The sequence below is a fragment of the Tachyglossus aculeatus genome, chromosome 11 (assembly GCF_015852505.1).
Source record: "Tachyglossus aculeatus isolate mTacAcu1 chromosome 11, mTacAcu1.pri, whole genome shotgun sequence".
NCBI lineage: Eukaryota > Metazoa > Chordata > Mammalia > Monotremata > Tachyglossidae > Tachyglossus > Tachyglossus aculeatus.
In genome coordinates, this window is record NC_052076.1 from 16,813,687 (window position 1) to 16,829,754 (window position 16,068).

The 16,068-nt window shown below is 43.7% G+C and overlaps 2 protein-coding genes and 1 non-coding gene across 3 annotated transcripts; all 3 read right to left on the bottom strand.

The window, feature by feature from the left end:
• Positions 1 to 129: 129 nt before the first annotated feature.
• On the bottom strand, positions 130 to 441 carry LOC119934679 (keratin-associated protein 9-3). The gene has a single exon (XM_038754243.1). The coding sequence runs from the start codon at positions 439 to 441 to the stop codon at positions 130 to 132; it is 312 nt and encodes a 103-aa protein (XP_038610171.1).
• Positions 442 to 7,044: 6,603 nt separating this feature from the next.
• LOC119935340 lies at positions 7,045 to 7,182 on the bottom strand. Its single transcript, XR_005453226.1, has one exon. It is a non-coding gene; the product is annotated as a small nucleolar RNA SNORA7 (small nucleolar RNA).
• Positions 7,183 to 11,521: 4,339 nt separating this feature from the next.
• Positions 11,522 to 16,068, bottom strand: LOC119934680 (keratin-associated protein 2-3). Its single transcript, XM_038754244.1, has 2 exons — positions 15,705 to 16,068; positions 11,522 to 11,853 (listed from the first exon to the last, which is right to left on the bottom strand). The coding sequence occupies exons 1-2, from the start codon at positions 16,066 to 16,068 to the stop codon at positions 11,522 to 11,524; spliced, it is 696 nt and encodes a 231-aa protein (XP_038610172.1).

A 16,068-nucleotide genomic window follows, 5' to 3' on the forward strand; every position in this document is an offset into this window, starting at 1 on the left:
AAATGTCGCAGCATGGCGATAATGATTTTGCAGGCTTTTTCTTCTTAAACCACTCTCCTCTTGGCAAATAGGTTATCAGCAGCTTGGTTCACAGGGTGACTGGCAGCAGGATGTTTGGACGCAAGATGGCTAACAGCACACCAGCGGGCCGCAGCTGGGGGGGCGGCAGCAAGATGGGCGGCACCAGGATTGCCCGCAGTAGGATGGGCGGCAACAGGCGGCTTGGGCATCGTGGAGCTGGCAGCAGGTGGGTGGGGTGCAGCTGAGCACACAGCAGGGTGGGAGGAAGGTGCCCTCCACAGCGCAGCTGGGGCGGCACCACCTGGTGCGGCAGCTGACGGCGCCGGAGCCGCCCTCTGAGGAGGCACCGTTTCCGAAGTAACCACCACCGTAGCAGCCAGGGAAGCCGCAGAAGTCGGTGGAGCAGGGGCTGCAGGACATGGTGACAGGAGATGTGTTTTGGGTTCTGTAGCAAAGAGGAGTTCCTGATGTCTGTCTGCCTCCTTGCATCCTGGGCCTTTTATATACCCTCATCGCTTGGTGTTTACCTAGCATCCAACTCCACTTCCTCGTTCGGGGCCCAATGAACGTTTCCTTCTTGGTCTCCAATTGGCCAGTTACTGAGTTATTTGTAAAGCATTCTGAGTAGCCTTAGAAGTTATTCATCATCCCCTGCTCAATTATGGTTTTTCTTCTTCTTCATCATCGCCACCATCATCAGTGCCATTTTCATCATCACCAAATTCTGTTGAACCCTCTCACGGTGCTTTAGGTGGTTTTAGAGTTATCTACCCACAGCCCTACTTCTTGATGTTTTGTCTTCAAAGAGTGTCATTATTATCCAACATCAGTCTTCATTGTTTGGATGTGCGTATGTCACATGCCAGACAGTTTTGTGGTAGCAATCCATTATCTGGGGCCACTGTTCTTTCAGTTCCCCATTCGCCATTCCTTCACAGTGGCAATATCGTAGCTGTAGATGTGCATTTTTAATTGCATTGCACTTCTTTGAGTCCCTCACAAAATACTACTAGCATACTACTACACCAATCAATCGTATTCGTTGAGTACTTACTGTGTGCACAGCACTATACGAAGGGCTTGGGAGTACAATACAACAGAGTTGGTAGACACATTCCCTGCCCACAACAAGCTCACAGTCTAGAGGGGATAAGGGGGAAAAGGAGGAAAGGAAGAGGGGGTGACTGATGTGAGAGAAAAAAGGAAGTTGGGATGGAGGCAGGAGGGAAAGAAAGAGGGGAAGGAATGGGGTAGAGGGGAAAATGAGGGCTCTGTTCAAATTGTCTCACAATAGAAGATTGAGGTGACACTCCCTAGAGGAAGACCTGCTCCTGCCTGAAGAACAAGGGAGGAGGAAGGGGGAATCAACAGAAAAAAAGGAAGTGGGGACCCAGTCCAAATGATATGGCATGTGGATGGCAGGCAAAGGGGAGAAGAGAAGGCCAACATCGCCCCTTCACCTTTTTCCACCCTGCTGACACTCTAATGCCTAAGCCACTTTCCTGTATCCCCTTTCCTCTACTGCTGCTTCCATTTCTTTTCATCTCCTTTCCCACACACTTCTTTCCCATTCCCCTGTTCCATCTCCATCTCCCTGTTCCTCCCTCTTTCCACCTTGCCTGGCCCCTAAATCGTCTCCCTCACTACCCATTCAACATTCTTTGGATGCAGGGGTGGTGTAATAACATACTAGTGGTATTTGTCAAGCGCTTAGTACAGTGCTCTGCGCACAGTAAGCACTCAGTAAATACGATTGAATGAATGAATTGTGTGAGAGCTTTCTCCTAGTGCAATGCATTTTAAAATGCTACTTCTACATCTACTATACTACAACAGTGAAGTGCGCTTCAGAAAGAATGACAGAGGCTTACTCAAGGCACATTCCTGTCCAGAAGAAGCTTACATTCCAAGAGGGGAGAGAGAAATGAAAGCATTTACAGCTAATGGAATAGAAACGAATGATTGAATATGCAGCTGTACATACTTGTATGATTCAGCTAGGGTTAAGAGAAGGATAGGGAGAATCCCTCTCTTCAGGTTGCAAAATGCTTCTTGTTAATGCTGCTGTTGCTGGGCCTTTCTCATTACGCCTAGCTGAGGTTGGGGTGTAGGGATGTAATCGAGAGAAGGAGAAGGACAGGGTTGTCAAGGAAAAGATGTGGAGTTTCTCCTACAGCCTGATAATTTAGTTTAGCAATGTTGTACTCAGAAAGTTAACCTGAGAAGCTATGCTATGAAGTCCCTAAGAAAGGAATAGATTAAATAATAGTTATAAAAGGGCAGGTTTCATGAACTCTGGTTGATTGATTGAAAATTTAAGTTGGCTCAAAATGAAGAAATGGAAAGAATACATTGCCTGGGGCTTATATCTAATCCTTTGACTTCGCAGAGAAGGGCAGGTTGTTAGGTAGACAGAAGAATCTGGTGGCATCTTAATTCTTGGGAAAATTAGATCCTTCTTGAAGTACCTCCTAGGCTCCAACTGTGGAGTTTTCTTGCTTGCAACTATTTCTTAAATGAGGTCTCTGCAAAGAACAGATTCCCCAGTTTGGAAGGAGCATGGGGAAGGATGCAGTGACCTTAATCTTTCTCTAAGACAATTTATATCCAAAATAATATATCCATCAATCTAGCAATGACATTTACTCAGTATTTACTGAGTGCAGAGAAATTTAGAGTGTATGCCAGAAGCAAAAAACACCTTCCCTACTCTTACAGAGTTTGCAATTTAATGGGGATAGTCAGACAAATTTTTTTAAAAAAATAATAGCAGGAAAAACAAGAACAAAATTGATAGTATTTTATTTCATCATTTTACAGTACTTGTTAGGAACTTGTTACATGCCAGACACTGTACTAAGCACTGGGGTAAATACAAGATAACCAGGTTGGACACAGTCCCTGTCACATGGCGGCTCATATTCTAAATAATATGAATATTGTGTGAGAAGGCAAAATATCAGGATAAATAATTGAAGTGCACATTGTGTGGAGGGTGGGAATAAGTACATAAATTCTAATAATAGTGGTGTTTATTAAGTGCTTACTCTGGACAAAATACTGGCCTAAGCACTGGGATAAAAAGTGTGGTGGGTCTTGAGTTGATGTGACTTGGAGTGTTGGAAATTAATCAAAGAAGTCTTCCTGGAGAAGGAGGATTTTAGGTGGACTGTCAATATAGTGAAGGCTGAGATCTGGTGTAATTGGAGTGGGAAGGAAGTTAGGCCTTAGTTTGGAATGAGAAGTAGCATGGACTAGTGGATAGAGCTTGGGCTAAGGAGTCAGAAGGACCTGGGTTCTAATCCTGCTTTGTCACGTGTCTGCTGTGTAATCTTAGGTAAGTCACTTCACTTCTCAGTGCCTCAGTTGGCTCATCTGTAAAATGGGGATTAAGATGTGAGCCCGCTCAGTCACGAGGCTGTGTCCAACCTGACAATCTTGTATCTACCCCAGTGCTTCTAAGTGCTTAACAAATACTATAATAATTGTTTTTCTTAGGCCAGGGCAACAACATGAGCAAAGGGTTGGAAGAGGTAGAATCCAAAATAAGATATGGGCTTGGGAGAAGTGAAGAACGAGAGATGATATGTAAAATGGGGAAATTCTTTTAGAGCCTTAAAGCCAATGGTAATGAATTTCTGCTGGATTCCTCAGGAAATGATAGCTATTGGAGGATTTTGAGGAGATGCAGAGGGAAATTGCCGGAAGATGATCAGGGCAATGGAGTAGGTTATGTATGAGGATAGACAGTGAAAATCAGAACTATTCAATCAGAACAATTTCAGACTGAGAAAGGACAGGATTGAAGTAGATAAAATCATGGAGGGCATGGACTAAGCAAGTGTGGAATTATGGACTTACTGTGTATTGACCCGATGCTTCAGGGCAGGAAGAGGGATAGTGTGGCATAATGGAAAGAGCACAGACCTGGGAGTTCCCAAGGTTCCAATCCCACCTCTGCCTCTTGCTTATTGTGTGATTTTAGACGTCATTTAACTTCTCTGATCCTAAATTTCTAATCCTCCTCAACTTCTTAGCTTAGTGACTATAAGGTTACTGAGGGTTAGAAATATGTCCTACCAGTTCTGCTATATTGTAATATTGTACTCTCCCAAGTGCTTAGTATAGTTCTCTGTACACAGTAAGCACTCAATATATGTGATTGGTTGATTTCCTCAACTGTAAAATAGGGATTAAATACCTGTTCTCCCTCCTACTTGGAATATGATCCCTATTTGAGATAGTGACTGTGTCTGACCTGATTAACTCCTATCTACTCCAGTGTTTAGAATGATAATAATAATAATAATAATAATAATGGCATTTATTAAGCGCTTACTATGTGCAAAGCACTGTTCTAAGTGCTGGAGAGGTTACAAGGTGATCAGGTTGTCCCACTGGGGGCTCACAGTCTTAATCCCCATTTTACAGATGAGGTAACTGAGTCACAGAGAAGTTAAATGACTTGCCCAAAGTCACACAGCTGACAAGTGGCAGAGCTGGGATTTGAACCCATGACCTCTGACTCCAAAGCCCATGCTCTTTCCACTGAGCCACGCTGCTTCTCCAATGATGCTTGACACACAGAAAGCACTTAACAAACATAAATAAGAATAATAATACATTGCTCCACAAAACAAACCAAAGGAAACACTTCTTCACAAAATGGGTGTCAAGTATACGGAATTCACTCCCACTGTTTGGGTTGAAGTTACATAAACTCCTTTAGAGCAGGGACTATGTCTTTAACTTTTATTTAAGACACCCAAGCACCTAATACGGTGAAAACAGTAAAACTCTGCAAACAGTAGACACTCAATAACCTATAATAATAAATGAATGAATCAGTTATAAAGTTAAAAAGGGATTTGGATAAATTCATGGTCAAGTGGTATATAGTACATTACTATAGGGAAAATTAGTGGGTACAGAATGAAAAGTTTCAGTTGCTAGATTGAGTATTTCTAAAAATTAGGGTGCATATCAGGGAGGCTCTCAGCCTCTCATCTCTCCCTTCTTTACTGCACTCTGTTGTTTGGATCTTTTATTTTTTTATTCAGGTAGTCTTTGTATCCATGCATCTTTATTGCCGTTCTTTCTGAGCTTGCTTCTTTGTCTCAGGTAGTGTCAATCAATCCTATTTATTGAACGCTTACTGTGTGCAGAGGACTGTACTCAGAGCTTGGGAAGTCCAAGTTGGCAACACATAGAGACGGTCTCTACCCAACAGCGTGCTCACAGTCTAGAAGGGGGAGACAGAAAACAAAACAAAACATATTAACAAAATAAAATAAATAGAATAGATATTTATTTAGAATTAGAATATTTAGAATATTAGAATTTAGAATATTTAGAATAGTACAAGTACATAGAATAGATATGTACAAGAGTGAAAGAGATCCCTGGCTGAAGACAGAGTTACATGATTAATGAAGTTGAGTTAGTTGTTCCATGCTTGGAACAAAGAGGAACTTTCCAACATAAAGGATACATTCCCACACTCTATACCTACTGGTCTCCAGTATGCACCTGTTAAATTGTTTTTAATGGTATTTTCTTAGCGCTTACTATGCATCTGATAGTCTACTAAACGCTGCGGGAGATACAAGATACTCAGGTTGGACTCAGTCCACATTCCGTATGGGGTGCACAGCCTTAATCGCCATTTTACAGGTGAGGTAACTGAGGCACAGAGAAGTTAAGTCACTTGCCCATGATCACACAGCAAACAAATCAGGAAGACAGGATTAGAAACCAGCTTCTCTAAATCCCAGGCCCATGCTCTGTCCACGAGGCCACACTACTTCTCTGGACCTTTGAATGAGCCTTAAATCTGACCCAATAATTTTAGAAGCAGCATGGCATGAGAAGCAGCATAGCCTAGTGGAAAGATTAGAAGGCTGGGAGTCAGAGGTCCTGGATCCTAAACCCGGCTCCACCACTCGTCTGCTCTGCGACCTTGGGCAAATCAATTAATTTCTCTGTGCCTCAGTTATCTCATCTGTAAAATGGGGATTAATACTGTGAGCCCCTTGGGAGACATGGAGTGGGTCCAACCGGATTACCCTGTATCTATCCCAGGATTTAGTACAGTGTCTGGCAATTAGTAAGCAATTAACGAACACCATAAAAAAGGAAGATTAACACCAATTGTTTGTTCTTGGTAAAAAAATAGCTTCAGTCCTGATTCCGGATGCCAGCCTTGCCCTTGTTCCAGGACAAGCCGGTCTGTGTGCCTAGTTTGTGGCCAAGCACTTAGAACAGTGCTCTGCACACAGTAAGCGCTCAGTAAATACAACTGAATGAATGTCAAACCGGCATCTCCAACTAGGTCGATGGAGATTAACAAACTCTAACATATAACATGGGGGCAAGAAACAAGCACTTAGTACAGTGCTCTGCACACAGTAAGCACTCAATAAATATGATTGAATGAAGAAGCAGAGGGAAGTGTTGTTGTAACCAAAGATGGAGACTCCCTGCACTGTAGAGCTGGGACGGAAGTTGGAAGGTCATGGCTTCTAATCCTGGCTCTGCCAGTTCTACTGTGTGACCTTGGGTAAGTCACTTCACTTCTCTGAACCTCCAGTGCCTCATCTGTAAACTGGAGATTTGAGACTGTGGGCCCCATGTTGGACAGGTACTGTGTCCAACCTGATTTGCTTGCATCCAGCCTGGCGCTTAGTACAGTGCCTGGCACATAAGAAGCACTTAACACCAGCATTGTTATTATTATTATAATTAAAATGGGTAGAGATGGGTCAGTGTGGGGTGAATGAGACCAGAGAGAAGGAGTAGTAGACACCAGAGAGATCAGAGAACAAGTTGTCTCGTCTTAAGCCATCTCTCCCAGAGCTCTCTCTCTCCACTCTCCATCTGCAATCATTCTGGTAGTGGATCCATAGCATTTTCTTGGTTAAAAATAATAAAGTGGTTTATCATTGCCACCTTCCATGCAGTAAACTCGAGTCTCTGCCCTCGACTCTCTCCTACGCCGCTGCTGCCCAGCTTGGGTAGGTTTTGACTTATAGCAGATTTCCTTCCACTTGCTAGCCACTGGCCAAGCCAGGAATGGAAAGGGTAGACCTCTGCTTGACTCTCCCTCCCATAGCCGAAACTGGTAGAATACTGGAAACTCTGCAGGTGTGACTCTGAGAGGGGAGAGAACAAGTTACAGGATGCTAATTTCCAGTAAGAATAGGTTCTTCCCTGCCTGTTTTCCCCCTCCATTCATTCAATCGTGTTTATTGAGCACTTACTGTGTGCAGAGCACTGTACTAAGTGCTTGGGAAGTACAAGTTGGCAACATATAGAGACAGTCCCTACCCAACAAGGGGCTCACAGTCTAGGCGGGGGAGGCAGACAACAAAACAAAACATGTGGTCACGTGTCAAGTCATCAGAATAAATAGAAGTAAAGCTAGATGGACATCATTGACAAAATAAATAGAATAGTAAATATGTACAAGTAAAATAAATAGAGTAATAAATCTGTACAAACATATATAAAGGTGCTGTGAGGGGAAGGAGGATGGGGAGGGGGAGACTATAGACTATAGGCTATAGTCCAGACTGTAAAGTCCCTGTGGGCAGGGATAGTGTATACCTACTCTATTGTATTGTACTCTATTAATAATTACAGAATTTGTTAAGTGCTTACCAAGGACTGTTCTAAACACTGGGGTAGATACAAATTAATCAGATTTTCCCACATGGGGCTCACAGCCTTAAATCCCCATTTTACAGATGAGGTAACTGAGGCACCGGTAAGTTAAGTAGCTTGCCCAAGGTCACACAGAAGACAAGTGGCGGAGGCGGCATTAGAACCCACGCCCTCTGACTCCCAAGCCTGTGATCTTTCCACTGAGCCAAGCTGCTTTTGTATTGTAATCCCGGCTCTGTCACTTGCCTGCTCTGTGACCTTGGGCAAATCACTTAATTTCTCTGTGCCTCAGTGCCGTCATCTGTAAAAGGGGGGTTAAGACTGTGAGCCCCATGAGGGACAGGAGCTGTGTCCAACCCGATTTGCTTGTATCTATCCCAGTGCTTAGTACAGTGCCTGGCACAGGGTAAGTGCTTAACAAATGCCATAATAATTATTATTATTACTCTCCCAAGCCCCTAGTACTATGCACAAAGTAAACACTCAGTAAATACCATTGACTGGTGCTGAAAGACCGGATGCGGATGGTCATTTATACTATGCTTAATCTTCAAGAAAACTGCATTTTTGTTTCACAGCTCAAAGGAATGATTGAAATAACTTTGCTGTATGTCAAGGTTCTTTACATCTATGATTACTAATCCAGGTATTTATTCAAAGTTACAGATACCGAATGGCAATTAAAAGACCCAGTAACATCTTTGTATTTAAAGTAGGTCAACTTCAGAGACTTTTCAGGGCAAGGATGGAGAAGGAATTTCAAAACCCTTATGTCATAGAATGGAGCTCTTTGAAGTCCATCAATTAAGCATTACTGAGGCCTATGGACATGCTTAGTAAACCCACAAAACTTGACAGTGTCTCAGCATTAAAGGGAATTGTCATTTTCCATACACAATGATTCTGTTTGTTTGGTGGGAGGATTTTGGGCATCAGCAATGGAGAAATAAAGAAAACAAAACACTTTGTCCTTTCATGCTTTAAAAGATCCTCCCCTCCAGCAAAATTATTTTTCCATCCTTATTGACACCCATGCCTATTATCCTTATCAGTTGTCCCAGATTTTTAAATCCCTCCTCAAACTCTCTGTCCCCCGATTCTTCCCCACCTGTTGCCCTTAATGAACTAGACACCTCATTTATTAGGGGAAGCAGCGTGGCTTGGTGGAAAGAGAATGGGCTTTGGAGTCGGAGGTTGTGAGTTCAAATCCCAGCTCTGTCACTTGTCAGCTGTGTGACCTTGGGCAAGTCACTTCACTTCTCTGTGCCTCAGTTCCCTCATCTGTAAAATGGGGACTAAGACTGTGAGCCCCATGTAGGACAACCTGATAACCTTGTTTCTACCCCAGCACTTAGAACAGTGCTTGGCACATGGTAAGCGCTTAACAAATACCATTGTTATTATTATTGTTAGTTCAATCAACCACATAGAGGTGGTAGTTAAAGGCATGGGAGTGAATAATAATAATAATAATTATGGCATTTATTAAGCACTTACTATGTGCAAAGCAGTGTTCTAACTGCTGAGGAGGTTACAAGGTGATCAGGTTGTCCCTCGTGGGGCTCACAGCCTTGCGCCCCATTTTACAGATGAGGTAACTGAGGCTCAGAGAAGTGAGGTGACTTGCCCAAAGTCACACAGCTAACAATTGGCCAAGCCAGGATTTGAACCCAACAGCTCTGACTCCAAAGCCCGGGCTCTTTCCACTGAGCCACGCTGCTTCTCCAAGGAGAAGAATGTGTTCTCCAAGGGAGTGGGTGTAGATGCAGAATAGTATGGGATCCAGAACTGATTCTTGAGGGACCCCCACAGTTAGGGGGTGGGAGGCAGAGGAGGAGCCTGCAAATGGGACTGAGTGGACAGAGAGATAAACAGAAAACCAGGAGAGGCAGGCTCGAGATCTCTTGTGATACTGCTGGGAGAGATGGGAAAGTTGAAGGAGGCAGGAGGAGGAAGGGACTGTGAAGGGGCAGGGGAGATTTTACGGAGATCATGCCTGATAGTTTTGATTTAAAGAGCCCGGGCTTTGAAGTCAGAGGTCATGGGTTCAAATCCCGGCTCTGCCAATTGTCAGCTGTGTGACTTTGGGCAAGTCACTTAACTTCTCTGGGCCTCAGTTACCTCAACTGCAAAATGGGGATTAAGACTGTGAGCCCCCCGTGGGACAACCTGATCACCTTTTAACCTCCCCAGCGCTTAGAGTAGTGCTTTGCACATGGTAAGCACTTAATAAATGCCATTATTTTATTATTATTATTATTATTATTATTATGCTGGGTCACAGGGATTTAAACTGCTGCAGTGCATGCTTCTGGCCTCTCTCTCTCTCCCCAGCACAGATGAACGATCCCAAGGGAAACTGCTGCCTTCCCATTGAGATTCCTGCCTTCCCTCTGTGACATTCAGGCCCCTCGGCATCCTCCTCCACTGGTCCACCATACAGACTCCCTGGGGTCCTCAATCGGGTCTCCTCCATGTCACCAAGGAGTCTCCATCAATCAATCGGTCAATTAATTAATCATATCTATTGAGCATTCACTGTAGAGTACTATACTAAGTGCTCCATCTCAGCCCACCTCCCGCCATCCCGGTGTGAAGGAGAAAAGCAGCCGCAACTTGGCACCACTTACACAAAACCTTGGGAAGGTCAAGTGGCTGCTTCAGGGGCAGTCACTGTGGCAGCAGCCCCGATGTGGAGTCTGAGTCATGAGTAGCCTGAAATTATGCTCCTCCTACCACAGTATCCCACAGATTTTTGTCTTTATTTTATGCGTTAACCCATGTATTTTTGTTTTCTTTATGTTTTATTTCATCTTTCCTTTTGTCTTTGTTGCCATCCCCTCTCCTCTATTATATTTTTAGATCGTGAGCCCCATGAACACCAGAAACTGTGCCTAATTCCCTCCTGTATTACTATGTACAGTGTTCTGTATATAGTAAGTTCTTAATAAATACTATTACTACAAAAACACATATACTGAATGAGGAGAGAATGGCTAGGTACACAAATGTTAAAAAAAGTTCTAGTGATCACAATGACCAGAAGTTCAGTTTTAATCAGCAATGAAGTATGAGTAGAATGGCTTACTCTAAAAGATCCAAGACCCATTTCAATATATTCTTTTTGGCATATAATATTAATTATGGTATTTATTAAGCACTTACTATGTGCAAAGCACTGTTCTAAGCTCTGGGGAGGTTACAAGGTGATCAAGTTGTCCCACAGGGGGCTCACAGTTTTAATCCCCATTTTACAGATGCGGGAACTGAGGCCCAGAGAAATTAAGTGACTTGCCCAAAGCCACACAGCTGACACTTGGCAGTTGGCGGAGCCGGGATTTGAACCCATGACCTCTGACTCCAAAGCCCGGGCTCTTTACACTGAGCCACGCTGCTTCTCCATATATGTTGGCCATCATGCTAGAGAACATGTAGATAAGGAAAATCACCAACTGGAATATAATTGGAAGAATAAAGAAGGAACTGAGATCATATTGCCAAGTCAGATTTATTATTCAGTTTAAGTCCTCTTTGCCCTCACATATCACTTAAGGAATCTCATTCTAAACACCCATTAGCTGAGGGGAAGGAGAGATGGGCAACGTCAAGGAAACCGGGTCTTGGAGAAGAGCTTGAAATTTTCCCTGAATGCTGATGACAGAGGTGTAAATCTGCTTCCATGTCCTGAGGAATTCCCATTCTCAGCTGGGTTTGGTGCTTTAAATCAGCTCAGAAAACAGCAAATCGAGCGGCAATAAGAGGAGGTTGTGAGCGATGTGACAGGTTACCAATGTTCTCCCGCTTGGATAATGGTAACACATCCTCAGCAAATAAATGCTCAGCAAGTTGGCTGGCAGCAGCTTGGTTCACAGGGTGACTGGCAGCAGGATGTTTGAACGCAAGATGGTTGACCGCACACCAGCGGGCCGCAGCTCGGGGGGCGGCAGCAAGATGGGCGGCACCAGGATTGCCCGCAGTAGGATGGGCGGCAACAGGCGGCTTGGGCATCGTGGAGCTGGCAGCAGGAGGGGGGGGTGCAGCTGAGCACGCAGCAAGGTGGGAGGACGGTGCCCTCCACAGCGCAGCTGGGGCGGCACCACCTGGTGCGGCAACTGACGGAGCCAGAGCCGCCCTCTGCGAAGGCACCGCTTCCGGAGCCTCCACAGCTCGGGGCGCCGCAGAAACCGGTGGAGCAGGGGCTGCAGGACATGGCGGCAGGAGATGTGTTTTGGGTTTTGTTGCAAGAAGAAGTTCCTGATGTCTGCTTGCCTTCTGGCACCCTGGGCCTCTTATATACCCCTCATCGCTTGGTGTTTACGTATCATCCAACTCCACTTCCTTGTTGGTGTTCCAATGAATGTTTCCTTCTGTACCTCCAATTGGCCTGTTACTCAGTTATTCATGAAACGTTCTGGAGAACTATAAGTGCTTGCATGGCTTTGTTACTCAGACAATACTCATCACAATTTCTCTTTATCCATGGAATAAATGACTCTGGTTCCCTCAAAAATCTTATTATTCTAATCCCAACCTCACCCCTCTTTTATATGGAGTCCTAAGGTCAGGGGTTCTAAACCCGGCTCCGCCACTTCTCTTCTTTGTGACCTAGGGCAAGTCATTTCACTTCTCTGTGCCTCAGTTACCTCATCTGTAAAATGGGGATTGAGACACTAAACCCCTCCTGTATATCCTGTATATATGTGTATATGCTTGTATGTATTTATTACTCTATTTATTTTATCTGTACATATTTGTTCTACTTATTTTATTTTGTTATTATGTTTTGTTTTGTTCTCTGTCTCCCCCTTCTAGACTGTGAGCCCTCTGTTGGGTAGGGACCATCTCTATATGTTGCCGACTTGTACTTCCCAAGTGCTTAGTACAGTGCTCTGCACACAGTAAGTGCTCAATAAATATGATTGAATGAATGAATGAATAGGGACTGTGTCCTGCCCCATTTGCCTTTATCCACCCCAGCACTTAGGGCAGTGCATGACATATAGTAAGAGCTTTACAAATACCACAATTATTATTATTATTGTCTGCTTTATGGTCTTAGTCATTTCTCTTCTCTGTGCCTCAGTTACTTCATCTGTAAAATGGGGATTGAGACTCTAAACATCACCTGGGACAGGGACTGCGTCCAACTCGATTTGCCTGTACCTACCCCAGCACTTTGTACCGTGCTTGACACATAGTAAGCACTTAACAAATACCCACAATTATTCTTATTATTTTTAGAAGAATGAAGGTAGTATATGATAGACTGAGTCTAACTCAAGGTGTTATAGTTTTGTGTGATTCTATTCCCCCAGTAACAGACCCTGTCTTTGACCAACCAGTGGAAAGTGGAAAGTGGAAAGGATCACCACTGATTCTGAAATCGGTTAGGGTGTGAAGAGTCTGAGGTCATCGAGGTGGAATCCCCAAAGAATGCGAAGTTTATTAAAACTGCTAAAATAAAAGATGATGGTTTGAAAGTTACTTGGTTCCCCTGTCATAGCCAGGCTCAAACCTACTAAGCCCCAAAGACTGTGTGTAGGGAGGGAGGGAACAGTCCTTCCATCAGTATTCATATGAAACCTCAACAACATTCCAGGTACTGTAGACCCAGAATACTTTAGAAGGAAAACCTTGACTTCTTCTTCTCATAAGATACCTGAAAAATTTGTCTGAAAAAATTTTCAGACTAAAAATCAATAAATCAGAGTTATTTATTGAGCACTTATGTGCACAGAGCACTTTGGGAGAGTGTGATACAACAGAGTTGATAGATTCCCTGCCCACAAGGACTTTACAGTCTAGAGGGGAAACACACATTAATATAAATAAATTAGAAATATTAATCCGCTACAAATAGATTATCAGGAGAAGACAGCACTGAATTTATGTCTAATCATTAATTAATTATGGTACTTGTTAAGCGCTAACTATAAGCCAAATACTGTACTAAGCGCTGGGGTAGATACAAGATAATCAGGTTGGACATAGTCCCTGCCCCATATGGGTCTCACAGTCTTAATCAGAGGGAATAATCCCCATTTTACAGATGAAGAAACTGAGGCACTGAGAAGTTAAGTGACTTGCCCAAGATCACGCGGCAGGTAAGTGGCAGAGCAGGAATTAGAACCCAGGTCCTCTGATTCTCAGGCCCATGCTCTTTCCACTAGGCAACACTGCTTCTCATCCAGCTTTTAGTACAGTACTTTGTATATGCTTTATTAGGTGTTAGAAGAAGTAGTTGTAATGATAATATTTTGTTTCTCTGAGTCAAGAAATTCTTCTTTATGTCCAACCAAACTCTCTCTTATTTTAATGTAAAGTCATTACTTTTTAATGTAATGTCAATGCCCTTGATACTGTTTATTTGTGTGTTCACTTTTCTTTTTCTTTCTATCATTACCACATTGATAAGCTGAGGTGGAAATCTAATTTTTTGGAGATAAAAGATAGGATGACCTCATTCACCAAAGTCTATACCTGTAATTGGAATTAAAACCTTTTCATTAGGTTCAGTATTCACTGAATTTTCTGTTCTGAAGATCTTCATACCTGAAAATAGATGGAGCGACTTCATATTTGGTGATGGTGAATTCTGGGCCAACCTTCTTCAGTTACCATGTCATGCAGGCTTCATGGGTCACCTTTAGGGTGGTTCTCTGGGAAGGATTGATCTCTGCCTCAGAGAGCAAGTTAAGTCACTTAACTTCTCAGTGCCTCAGTTTCTTCATCTGTAAAATGGGGACTTGTTTTACTTGTTTTGCTTTACTTGTACATATTTACTGTTCTATTTCTTTTGTCAATGATGTGCATCTAGCTTTACTTGTATTTATTCTGATGGCTCCAGAGCAGAGCAAACCCAGACAAAATCATAAGTAGTGCATGCCACCAACTGACACCCGGACCAACCACAATTTTTGATTCTCCTTAACTCAGTACTAGACTGGTTGTAAAATCCTTGCCCTCAGCCCAGGGAAGAGATGAGGCTCAGCCTCCAACTTTGCAGGGGAAGAGTGAGGCTTTGCAATGATAACAGCAATAATAACCATTTTCTCAGTTTCAAAGCCATCAGTGTGGCATCCAGGTGTTATCTACTGTATGCTCAGGTATTTATTTTGTCACTTTTGAAATAAAATCAGAGTTCATGATGATTATATGTAATAAATTCTTTATTTATATTAATGTCTGTCACCCCCTTCTAGACTGTAAGCTCAATGTGGGCAGGGAACATGTCTGTCAACTCTCTTGTATTGTACTCTCTCAAGCTCAGTACAGTGTTCTTCACTTAATAATTATAATAATAATCATTAATATTATTATGGTATTATTATGGCATTTGTTATTATTATTATTATTATTATTATGGTATTTGTTAAGCACTTGTTATGTGCAAGCCACTGTACTTAGTGCTGGGGTAGATAAAAGCAAATCAGGATGGACGCAGTTGCTGTCCCACATGGGGCTCACAGTCCCCATTTTACAGATGAGGTCACTGAGGCCCAGAGAAGTAAAGCGACTTGCCCAAGGTCGCATAGCAGGCAAGTGGCAGAGCCGGAATTAGAACCCATGACTCCCAGCCCATGTTCTATCCACTACGCCACACTGCTTCTTGTCATAAGCACTCAATATTTACCACTGATGACAATTATCAGGATGAAATTGCTAATGAATGCAGTGGAATAAATGTGAAGCATGATCAGTTTTTTGCTAAGCCAGGAGAGTTACATTTATTGGAAAATGGATAGACAACATATTTAAACAGAACTTAAGTCAGAAAACAATATAACCCATGACCAAAATTTGAAAACCTCAAAATTCACATGAATTGTTCAAAGTAATGCTATCCAGGAGGTTGGTTCCGCATCTCATTTCCATGAGTTGCCAAAGAGATGTTTGGGTTGCTCAACAAAAAGAAATTGGGTGAGTTGGCAGATGGTAACGATGTGTCAAGAGGAGAGTAGTAGGTCCAATGGATCAGAGAGTTTAGCGGGTTATTTTCATGGTGGTTCAGAAGCAGGTCATGCGGCAGGCAGCCGGCTGGCAGCAGTGGGGCCTGCAGCAGGGGGACTGGACGGAAATGGGCTGGCAGCAAGTGGAGGCCCAGCAGCAAGGCCGGCAGACGACGGCGGTGCAGCTGGAGGGGCAGCAAGAGAGGGGTTGGCAGCATCCGGGCTGGAGGCAGCAGGGCTCGGGACGGCAGCAGGGCTGGAAGCAAGGGCGGCTGAATCGGGGCACGCAGCTGACCGGCCGGCACACGGTGGTCTGGCACGAGACCGGCGGCAGGCAGGAGCGGCCACAGCAGCCGGACCCGCAGCTCTGGGGCAGGCAGCAGCCTCCCCCGCAGCTCAGGTTGGAGCAGACGGAGCCACAGCAGGAGCTGACCAT

Bases quoted from the DNA above. Each gene is read 5' to 3' on its own strand.
- LOC119934679 (XM_038754243.1), bottom strand. From the start codon at position 441: ATGTCCTGCAGCCCCTGCTCCACCGACTTCTGCGGCTTCCCTGGCTGC.
- LOC119934680 (XM_038754244.1), bottom strand. From the start codon at position 16,068: ATGGTCAGCTCCTGCTGTGGCTCCGTCTGCTCCAACCTGAGCTGCGGG. The intron at 11,854-15,704 runs TGACCTGCTTCT...TCTGCGGCGCCC, and splicing joins CCAGCCGGCTGCCTGCCGCA to CGAGCTGTGGAGGCTCCGGA.